The sequence below is a fragment of the Stegodyphus dumicola genome, chromosome 10 (genome assembly GCF_044657685.1).
Source record: "Stegodyphus dumicola isolate Sdum_Otavi_A_Nest chromosome 10, ASM4465768v1".
NCBI classification, from domain to species: domain Eukaryota; kingdom Metazoa; phylum Arthropoda; class Arachnida; order Araneae; family Eresidae; genus Stegodyphus; species Stegodyphus dumicola.
The window spans coordinates 168,995,668-169,008,007 of record NC_140777.1 but is presented as its reverse complement, the minus strand read 5'-3'; the positions used below and the strand labels follow the sequence as shown (position 1 = coordinate 169,008,007).

Sequence of the window (12,340 nt, the reverse complement as noted above, 5' to 3'; positions counted from 1 at the left end):
CGGTTCACTTTTCAAACTGTTGCCACAAAATGTTAGAGTCCTGCATTATATTTGAAGAAATTAAATAATAATGAAAAATCTGCATAAATGATTGTCTATTTCTCGCATTGTGATAAAACAATGGTACATAGAGCCATCGAATTTTGAATGACGAAATCCTACTGCGAATATGGGCATCTGAAATCCCAAATTTGGAATTTGTTTTATTATAGATTTTATATTTTGTAAAACTTTAACGAATTTTTGATTTACAAACTCAATGCTTTAAAAGCGAGAAATGGCAACGTTATATAGAAAAAAAAAATACTTTTATCTCCAGCTCGCGAGACTGCGTATATCGGAAATTCTAAAGATATGCTTAATTTAATATTATTTTGCGATATTGCTCTTGAACTGAATTTTATGGTTTAAGTGCAAAGAACATGATATTTAATAAATAAAGGTAACACTCAAAACGTTAAAAAAACGCCCCTTTGGACGTAATTTAAAATCTGAAACATTTCAGATTTATTTATTTATTTATTTATTTTGTATTTTTAAAATTTTTCTTTGTTGACCTAAGTAGGAATTGACTTTAATTTTATTTTATATTACTTGTTTTTTAATTACTTCAGGATGAGTATCATCGACTAGTTTGACAGACTTGCAGATTCTATATTGTATGCGAATTAGTATTTGTAGAATTGGTTTGGAATTACTTAATAATTTGGAATTACTTAATACTTTAATTAAATTACTTAATTCTCTTTATATACACCATCCACCATATAATAAAATCGACTTCATCTGTGTAATAAGTAAAGTGTTCTATAATTTGATTATTTTCTATATATTATCACACAAATAAATTAGAAGAAAACGTTCAGCCAATTAAAATTTCTAAAGATATGCTGCTCTTCTAAATATTTTTAGCACAGTCTGCCAAATGCTCTCGAAACGTTTATGTGCCTGTGAACGGGGGAGGGACGCTCGTTTGAGTGTAATATAAAATTTGAAAAGCTTTCTGCTTTTTTCTTTTGTTTTTCTTTTTATTATTTTTGAATTTAGAATAAGGTCAAAACTTTGGACAATGGTTTCTGTTTGCAGTGCACATTTTTAAACTAAATTAAAAACAATAATAATGGATAAAATAAGAAATGAAAACAACAGTTTAATAATAATAGGTAAAATAAGAATGTAATGATTCGTGATTAAATATAAGAAACACATTTAAAAATGAGAAAAGCTGACTGAATTACACTGGCTACGGGTGAGATCACTAAGCGCAGTTTGTCCTGAAAAGGACACTTTGGAGAATCTCCAAGGAGCCATCAACAAGCGGCAAAGCTGTAGCAGATTTAGCTAACAGTGTTCAACAGTGCGTATAAGTTCAACAGTGTCAGGAAGTCATAAAAAATTACTCACAAGATATATATTGAATAGGTGCCTTCACACTGGGGTATTTATGGGAATGAGATGGCTGATATGCTTGCGAAAAAGGGGAGCTACAGTTCTCCTAAAGCCAAAAACGATTGCAAGCTTCCATTCTATCAAGCTTCTGACATCGCTAACATATCAAAAGACTTTTAGAGATTTTGCCACTCGGGCTTATGAGGGCAAGCCGTGGAGTGTTTTCTCAACAAACCCAGCTTTTGTTTCTGATCACCCGCGAACAGTTGTGGTTGCATCTTTTAAGACTATTGACGAGGCATGACTATCTACAGAATCATTTATTTCGCATTGGATTAGCTGATTCACCGTTGTGTGTTTTATGTAATAGTGGACGGCTAATGACGGCGGACGAGTGTGAAGGACTGACAAATTTTTCTTGTAGATTTCAGCGCTATTGGCAAGCAAGGAGTTTAATGGCCTGACGGCCAATGTAACTGGCATTTGACAAACAAAACTAGATAAACACACTGATTCATAATAGATAAACATACATGATACGTAATCATACAACTGAATTGCTCCGTGTCATATATACGATTACTGATACTGATTCATAACACAAAAGCATACATGACACATAATCATACTACTGAATAATTCCGTGCCATACATACAGTTACTGTCTTACACAATTTCTGAGTTACATACAAATACTGGATTGCACAAATCAAGCTTAGTGTGTTGTGTGTGCGTGATCTGATCACTTTGCGTGCAATTTGGACATGGCGTGTGTTAGTTCACACTGAACAGGTCATACTTTACTGACATATATGGTAGATATGATGACTGATTAACATACTGATTCGTAATATACATAATACACAAACATACTGATTCATAATAAACATACATAATACATAATAGATAAACGTACATAATACATAATAGATAAACGTACATAATACATAATAGATAAACGTACATAATAGATAAACATACATAATCGTACAACTAGATTGTTGAATAACATACAATTACTGATACTGATTCCTAGTAGAATAATATTCATGGTACCTAATCATATGATTTTGCATGTAACTTGGGCACGGCGTGTGTTAGTTCACTTTCGTGGCGACAGAGAACACCAGGGAATCAATAATGTTAATATAATTATATTATTGAATTTTTATTATAAATACATAGCATAAAATGTTTATCAAGACAGCTAAATTTTTTAGACTTATTTTGAATAAATATAAGAATTTTGTCATTCGCTTATTGAATCAGACTGACGTACTTAATTTATATTTATTAATTTGATGTAAGCAGTGCCTGTAATTTAGCTTTATGATTAAAATGCTTTATTAACAGGTTCAATTATATTTTATGCTTCAAGGTTCTTTTGACCACTGCAAGGGACTTTGGAACATATGGGAAACCTAATAGAGAAGTCGTTTGGCTCTCTATTTCACCAGTAAGAAGATTTCGGTTTACTTTTTTTCATAAATATGTAACTGAGCAATAAATTTATTTGAAGAGTTTTTCTATTAAATTCCTTTGTATATTTCTATTATTTTAAGGATGAAGTTAATTTAATCCTCAAATTTTAACATTCTTACGTGTAGCTAAATAAAATGCACATAAAAAATAACTTAAATGGAAATTTCTAAATTTAATATTCCAGTAATTAAGTTCTCTTAAGAAAGACATACATTTGGCAATGTGATTCTCATTTTGAGAGGTGTACGTAAGCAATGACATGCTAACCAACACTTATTTAAATATATGTATCTAATTAAAATACTTTTTTTTTGTACACCGTATCCACATTTTACACCGTATCGTTCGTATGCGTTCTTTGCTATTGCAGCCGTTGGTCGTAGAAAGTTACATCCAATTTAAAAATATTTCAAGTGTTCATTTTTTGATATTTCTTAAATTTAAACAACTCAGTTTTGTATAAATTATGAAATTTAACTTTCAACACGTTCCTTCGGACCCTATATGCTAGAGTATATTTGAGAAAATTTTAATCCTTTGGCTACATTCCCTTCAAGCAAGCACGACGTCATCATTTTTTTTTTTCGGAAGATTGCCCGAATTTTACAAAACATATTATAAATATACGTCTTTAATTTTTTTTACTTTTTGACTTTTTCTTAGAAACACATGAAACATAATATGGTTCAAAAGTAACTTTTCATTCTCTTTTTAATAAAGACTACTCACACAAACTGACTTCAGATATCCGCCGCTAAATGAATCATCATATTCCTACCTAAATATCGGTGCACCAGATGGCAGAGAAGTAAATACCGTTCCTGTCCAGCGGTTATATTTGAACCAGCTATGGAAATCAGGCACGAACTTCATACTCAGTATTTTAAACACGCCGAATAATGATTATTGGAGTTATGTTTGTAAATTTTGCCGGACAAGTTTCAATGGTTTAACTACAGAAACATGTTCTTCTGCTGCCAAAGTGCAAATGAACGAGATATGATAAGAATGGCTGTACAGGAGTTAAGCTGCTGGCGCCATTTATTGATGAAACAAGAAAACTAAAACATAATTTCCTTAAAAGCTGAATGTAAAGATAGATTGGAATTACAGTCTTTAACTAAAACAAAAAGATTTTTTTCTAATGTGAAACGCCTTTAGATAATCTAATTCACCAATGGAAGATGTTTTTTGAATAATTTTGGCTGCAGAAAAATAGAAAGTGTGATTTTCGGACCAACAGTGCTGGGCAAGAGAGAACTTCTGTGTTTTCTTTTTCCTAACAAATATCTCATGTTCTTTAATGCGAAATGTTAAGGCTTTCTTAGTTTGACCAATGTAAATTAAACCAAACTGGCAAGGAATTTTATAAATACTTTAGGAATTCATATCCGGAATGGGGTCCTTAAGTATGGAATTGGGAATTTTATTGATATGAGAAATTCCCTGTTGTCCATCCCTGTTGGTCCGAAAATCACATTTTCCCTTTTTCTGCAACTCAAGTTATTAAGAAAAGTCTTCCATTGTTGAATTAGATTTTCTATAGGCGCTTCACATTAAAATTTATTTTCTCTTCTATTTAATGACCCTAACTGCAGTCCATATTTACCTTCAGCCTTTAAGGAAATTATGTTTTAATTTTCTTGTTTCATCAATAGATGGTGCCAGTAGCTTAATTCCTGTCCAGCCATTCTTATCTTATCTTATCACCTTATCTTGTCTCGTTCATTTGCTTTTTGGTAGCCGAGGAAGATGGTACTATAGAGTCCTGCAAAATTTACAAACATAACGCTGATTCTTGTTATGTGACTTATCCAATAATCATTCAGTATACTTCATAGTGGGGTAAAGAACTGAAAACAGTTTGTTGTACAACTAAAAAAAATAACTTTAATTTGGCGCATAATGTAAAGAATGAAACTAGAAGATTCTGTTTTCGAAAGTGTATATCCCTATAGTTTCGTTTGATTGTGAAGGAATTTCCATTGTGCTAAGGTAGTCGCTTTATTGACGAAATATAAGTAAAATTCCTTTCTGATGAAAACGTTTATTATCATCTGCATCCATACGGCTATCTTCATGTAATCATTTGACAAGAATTCTTTTCCTGTAAATGAACGTTTCACAGGATCGGAGGTCTGCACGCGAAGGATCTCACATTTAAAGTAGTCCAGACTCTTCCAAGTCTTGTCAACAATTGAAACCGTATGATTCAATTTATAAATTTTAAACCCTTGTATGGAAGAACTAAATGAACGAAAGCATTTTAGAATTCCTATTACACAATTTTCTCTTACAGGTAGGCTGGGCTTCCTGGAATATGTACACGAATATGCTGTTCATAGGTTGTACTCTTGTCCTATTCGAAGGTCACCCTTATTTCCTCAGCCCAACTTTTCTATGGGACATGATAGATGAACTGAAAATTTCTCACCTTTTTCTGACACCCAGTATTCTGGACGATTTGGAAAAGAAAGGGTATATACCAAGTAAGATTCTTAATTTTTATTAACGTAATATTTTGAGGAAGTAATATTTGTAGTTTTGTATCTGAACTCTGTGCATTATTACGGAACTGATGGTCATTATGGTATTGATGTTTATGTATTTGCTGCAAGTATAGGAAAACTTATGTTTATATGAAAAGAAAGTTTTCTTCTTTCGAAGGATAAAAATGGAACGACCCTACCTTCTCTGGAAGCAGAGAACCCACCTGAAGTACTCATGCCTCTCTACGTTTTATAGTTACCCTTTCTATTTTATCAAAATAAAACAAATCCTTAGAAATAATTTCTGATTTGAAGTATATTTTCATACTGTGTAGACTATATATAATTATTTAAACGAATGAATTAATGCAATTTCGTGCTACTTAAATTTAATCTAGAGCTTCAGAGAGCTTAGATGAATCTTAGCTTTTTCTATCCGCCTTATTTATTTATGCACGTTTATATAAATTTATATACACGTATATTTCTCTTTCTAATTGTTTTTAATTTCATTTTAATAGCGGAGAAGCATAGTTTAAATTCACTTCAAGTTTTTACGAGTAGTGGAGCAGTCGTAAGACCTCAAAACATTGATTTCTGTAGAAAATTAAAAAAGGGTTTACGTATTTTTGCTATGTATGGTAAGTACATTTTTTTTCTTCTTTCAACTAAACTTCAACTTTACTTCTCTTAAATAAAGTATGGATTCAAACTACAAAGTTATTTTGCTTTCATTTAACGTTTTAGTTCATTTTCTTCACGAAACTTGTCATATTGAAGGTGAGATTAGCAATGGATTTAAAAGATTAATTTTAGCTTTTAAGCTATTCATAGTTATTAGTTTTCTTTTGAACACAAGAATAAAATATTGTGGCAGATAATTTTATCGCTGCTTTTAATAAGTAAAATGCAATACCTTTCATGTATTCGCTTTTGAACCATCAACAAAAGCACTATCCAATAGTAAACACTGATTACCGTGTCTTGAGCTCTTTCCAATAGTAAACCCGTACTACCGTGTCTTCAACACTGCCTGGCAGTAAACGCTTGCTACTGTGAAAGACTGCTTAAGCTGCTAGTCTCTGTTCATGAAATATATCGTGATTACGTTAGATTACTTGGATATGCAAAAGTAGACAGGCCTCAAGAAGAAGCTAGCTTGTAACTAGCTCGTAATGACATCATAAATGGGAAAAACTCTCAAAAAACATCCTTGGAGCCAGTTCATTTGCCTGGGCTCGAGCGTGGATTGAATTACTAGCATTCAGTGTTCTTAACCATTTGGCCGCTGATGGGACAGATCCAAATGGTAGATTATGAACTGAGAGCAGAAATATGGAAACAGCAAGTGAAACATTCCGCTAGCAAGAAAGAGCATCTTTTAGTCCGATGATGAAACGATAATGGGTTTTATGAGATTCACATCATCTGCGAGATGGAGTTGGCTACTATAAAATGGGAAGCTTAATGATGGAAAGTATTTCAAGTGACAACTCATCTTTCAGAGATCTCATTTCCCTAATGCTCCATCAAACTGTGGATTCCTTTTAGTGTACCAAAGACATTTCAAAAGTTCGTGAACTTTTTTCCTGAGACAAAGGCAAAGGAGAAAAATCATGGGTAGGAAAGTGGCGGAACACTCTGATGGGTATGGAGATCTAAGACGCCGTCAGACACATACCCATGGAAGATTACAATGCTACAGTGTAGAAGCATCATTCGAAAGGATCATTATGGATATTCTTGGATCCTTACTTCGTAAAAATAGGGGGCGACAAGTATATCTTCGTTGCCATAGGCTACTATAATAAATGGCTGTAAGCGATTTCTGATCAAGAATTTCCGAGCACAGCAGAATTTCTATTCAAATTGTGGGTTTCCTAGTATGTAGAAGATCTTAATATTAACCAAGGAATAAATATGACATTCACCATATTTAAAGAACTGTGTAGGATTTTTGGTACAGAAAAGAATTAAACATTCCTTTACATCTACAATCGGAAGCGATGGTGGACAGATTGAACTGGAGAGCATTTAAAATCCTCTCTCTAGTACGGAGCCAGCAGAATGGGTATCGAAAACTGTTCTTATTCTATGCTACCTAATAGGAGTTGTTGAAGAGCGCACTGTTTTTTTTCTCCGTTTAAATGATTTTGGACCATAATATTCCTCAGCCTTGTGACCTGCTCTTCGGATGCTATATAAAGTGAGTGAATTTTTATAATGGTACTGAGTGAATTTTGTATAATGGGTTCCTGTAAGTAATAATATAACTTTCTGCAAAATAACTCAACAATTGGTAACGGAAACTATGTAAAACTAACCTCACTTAACGTCTGAAATCTAAAAACTGGTGATTGTCGTTCGATTACATTATATAAATCATTGTCTGTGTAAAGCAGTTCAATTCAAATTCCAAATTCTTAATTATTAAATGTGCAGCTTGAAAGGAAAGTAAAATAAATTCTTCTGTAGTAGCTTGGTATAAAATCAAAATATATCATTTTTCAATAAACGTTTTAAAAAATGTCATCTCTCTTTTAAATAGGCTATAACCTTCAGACTTTCCTGAAAGCTCATAATTCTCATGCAAATGCAGTACATGATACACACATGTCCATAAATTAAGGATAATTCAGAATCACACGAAAATTGAACTCTAAAGTACAAATTTCACCTGTAGAATAATCGCCCACATCTTTAAGAATAATATGCAAATTACAGGAAACCATCAGATGACGCCGATAGTACGTCACAATGACAAGAGTGTAAGGAAGTGTATGAACAAAATGTAAGCAAAGAAGTAAAATTGTTCACAAGCGTTCTGTGCCACAAACGAATAGTTATGGCAAAGAGGATGCATGTGGGATGATTTTTTACATGGTAGAATTATCGGCCGCCTGGAATGTAGGTGCACTCAGATGGAAGTGTTCGGGGAACTTGGACTAGCTCAAAGTGTCATCTCTAGGCCTTGACAAAGACTCCAAAATGATGGAAATGTCAGTAGACATTACAGTACAGGTCGCCCCCCCCAGAATTACAACGTCGAATGATGACCGATATTTGGCAGTAACTGCCAAAAGAAACAGGCGGAGCCAGTATCAGACCTGTCTCGTCAGCTGTCTTCAACCACGGATACGACAGTTTCAGGTAAACGATGCGCAGACGTTAGGAACAAATTGGTCTAGATGCTTGCAAGTCTTCCGCTCACGGCAAATGACTATCGCCAGCGGTTAGCCTGGAGTAGAGAACATGCAATGCGGACATCTTCACAGTGGGCTTGTGTGATGTTTTCCAACGAATCCAGATTTAGCTTGCTGTCTGATGCACGTCGGACTTTCATATTTAGAACTCGAGGTACCCGCTAGCACCAAGACAACACTATTGAATGACACCACCGTTAGAGTGGTGCAGGATTGTTTGTTAGAGGTGGAATTATACCGAGATCCAGAACAGATCTGCATTTCATATCGGGAACCACGACAAGTCAAATTTACCTGGACATCATTCTGGAACCACATGTGCATTTGTTTAAGGGTGCCATGGCCGCAGAATTTATGTTTATCGATGTCAACGTCCATCCTCACCGTACAAACATTGTAAAGGAATGCCTTCAATCTGAGGATATCACCCATATGGACTAATCAGCATTCTTACCTGACTTGAACCTGATACATCATGCATGGAACATGCTTGGCCGACGAACTGCAGCCCGTCAAGCACCTCTAACATCTGTACCGGAACTTCGGAGACCATTTTTTTCTGAGTGGCGTAATCTTCCCCAAGATCAACTCGATAATTTGATACTCAGCATGCCTAGACGTTGTACATCTTTTGAAAGACAGACAATGTATTAATCATCATATACCAACCATGTAAGTTTTTGTAAGGGAGATCTTTTTTTCTAATTGCTGCCAGGAGCAAATATCGTAGTTTTTATGAATGGTATCATACATACACCATCTTTTTTGTTCTTTGTTATCCTTTGTTTCATAAATGGACTTTATGAATAAGTCACGTTTGTTTTGTTTCTGAACCTTTATTTGCCGAAGCTGGCATTATCCTTAATTTATGGACTTGGAGTAATTCACTGAACTATAGAGACAGAGGCAAAACTCGGAAAGCAAATTACAAAGCTCCCAAAGACGCCAAAGAAGGAAAATCCAGATTTAAAATAATTGATTTAATCACCAGTTCACAATAATAATCAATCATTATATACTATAATTGTTTTACTATTTTCTCGGTACCCTCAAACAACCAAATATTTAGTAATCATCTCAATAATAAGTGGTTAATATATGAAGTCTTATTTGTTTTGTGTTTTATCAATAAACCCAAATTCTCATGGAACTCCACGTTTCCAGAAACTTTCGGTCAAGAAAATGGAGTGAGCATAATAGACCACAAAATAGTAACAGAAATAATGCATAAAAGGTTTAACAATAAACATATTTATTAATTTTCTTGGTTAAGTAACGTTCAGATAACTGTTTTAACTGCCCATAACCTACAGTCTCTTAAAATACTCGGATTCTAAACGTAGAGACATACATTTGGCCTCTCAACTAATACAAACCTTGCGCATCTTCTGCATTTAATATTTTATTAAATTAAATTCCTAATACCAAATTCTATAACCCTTAGTTCAGTAATACTTTAACTCATTTTACTAGTACAGTTTTTCCATTTGGAAATATTTCAGTATTTACAAATTTAGGCATGTTAAACAATAACAAAAATACTATATCTCAGTCATTTATTTGCAGTAATAAAACTTTAAACTTACAATTTTTCGGCTTGACAGTTAGTCCATAAATATTGTTAGTTACAAAATAAGGTATAAAAGTACTTTCAAGGCATTAAGCGATGCAACATTACCAATAAAAAACATATGAATAAGCAATAATTGAAAACCTGTCACAGTTGGAGGTGAACATCAATCACAAGGAGCTTCTTGGGATGCATTGATTTCCTTCAACTTCTCTGTGTTTACAGTATAGGATCACGTTCTTGATTTCACGAAATCGTTCATCACTAAAGCTCATCAAATATGAGTTTAGGAAAAACTAATAAGTTCTCATTTCTGTGGACCTCGAGGTGAACACTGGATGAAATTGAGTTTTTACTCAACTCAGACCGCAGGAACATAAAGAAGGGAAGAACTGGAGACACAGATGCGTTCGGGAGTCATATCTCCGTTCTGCATAAATCACACTGAAGAATGGAAAAAAAAGAACAAAATCATTTAGCACTCGACCATTGAAAATCTATCAAGTTAATGTATTTGCCCGTATTTGAGCAATGGTGAGAAGCACCAAATACGTAACAATTCTTCTGATTTTCCTTACTCTTACTGCTGGTAAGTTGGATTCGTAAAACGGCCACCTCGACGCTACAAGAGCAAAGGGGGATGAACAGTACTAAGTACATTTTTTCCTTTACTTAATTGCTATCACAGCTAAATCTGAGTTCTACCTTTCACAGAAACCTCGAAGAAATCTGGGATCCACGCCCATCAAAATATCATAAGCTGGAACATTAAAATTATGCTCTGATTAATGGATCTATTTTTTTCTTTCTCTTCATTTTCTTTCGCTCCCTCAAACACAACTGCTCTCAAGAACCTGTCATCTTAACCACCTGCAGCAAAGCGTCACGTACGCATGAGGTAAAATTAGATTGCTGTTATCTTTCAAAGCCGGGTATATTCCACTTCCCATCTTTAATTACTAACGCAACAAAATCCTTCGCTTTGCCCTTAGGTCACAAAAAAACCCTCGTAGCACCTTAATTTGCATGTAGCAATTTATTCTTTAAATTGAAACTTTTCTCGTTTTTACAGCAAAGCCGAAACGAGGAAGCGGCGTTCACCATTTTAACTAACAATCCCCCTGTTTTAACTACGACCAAAACAGATGTACACATAAACAAATTAAAAAACTCTGTCCAATTTTGACCACCCAGAATATTCAGCATTGAGAAATTAGCAACACTGAGAATTGAATGTAATGAATCTTCAAACTGCCAAAAATAAATTCTCCCTTTATTTAAAAATTTCATTTAAAATTTTAAATAAGCCTTAATAGCAATTAATTTAAATTTGTAACGCAACATGGGCGACCGCCGGACACCCTTTCTTGAACTCAGAAATAACTGAGAGATTTGCAGATACGTTTAGAAGACGTTCATCCATTTGCTAAAGAAAGAATCAATACAGCGATCAGGATAAATAACGAGATACCGTGCCAAGTCCACAAAGAGGGATTTCAAAGAAATAGATCAGAATTGTTTGTGGTATCCCAATCGTCGTTGGAAGATCACGGCGATCAAGCTGCAGATCTGTGTGATCTAGGAACTGAACGATGTGTTAATGCGAATGCACAGAATTCTTTCTTCCAAACCTAAAGTACTGCACTACGATAGACTTGAACTTCATTATGGTAATACAGGTCAGTTCTCACTGCAGATCATTTGTGGTCTTGGAGATTAAATTGCCCGTCATCTGCAGTTTTTAAAGCGATGCGTGCTATTAATTTAGAATTCAAACAACGAAAATGTTGTAAATTTCTCTAAATATCTAAAGCCTTTTGATTGCAGCATTATTTTTGTTTCCTAACATATTTCTAGATTGTCAAACACTGACACTTTCTATATAACGAGCAACGTACTCCGCAGAGCTACTTAACAAACTACTAAATATCAAAATAGTTGCATATAAAGCTTCTAAACAGCAATACCCAAGTTTTCAACAGATATTTAATTAAAAAACATCCCTTAATACCGAAAATCTGCAAGATAGTTTACAAAATTTTGAAAATATAAAATTTTGAAATTTTGAAAATAAAACGCTGATTTTTGTTGTTTGACTTCTGAATTAGAAACTGAAGAATATTAATTTAGAAGTCAAACAACAAAAATCAGCGTTATATTTGCAAATTTTCACAGGACTAGTTTTGGTGGTTTTGCCGAACCATCAT

At 33.9% G+C, this 12,340-nt stretch overlaps 1 protein-coding gene across 10 annotated transcripts in view; it reads left to right on the top strand.

Annotated features, from left to right (window-relative positions):
- LOC118201025 (acetoacetyl-CoA synthetase-like) overlaps positions 1 to 12,340 on the top strand; it is a 74,363-nt gene that overhangs the window by 30,304 nt on the left and 31,719 nt on the right. For all 10 annotated transcript variants that reach the window (XM_085825850.1, XM_085825849.1, XM_085825847.1 and 7 more), the window contains 3 exons: positions 2,768 to 2,845; positions 5,171 to 5,360; positions 5,882 to 6,001. In XM_085825850.1, the coding sequence (XP_085681976.1) occupies positions 2,768 to 2,845; positions 5,171 to 5,360; positions 5,882 to 6,001 (388 nt within the window). The remainder of the gene's footprint in view (positions 1 to 2,767; positions 2,846 to 5,170; positions 5,361 to 5,881; positions 6,002 to 12,340) is intronic.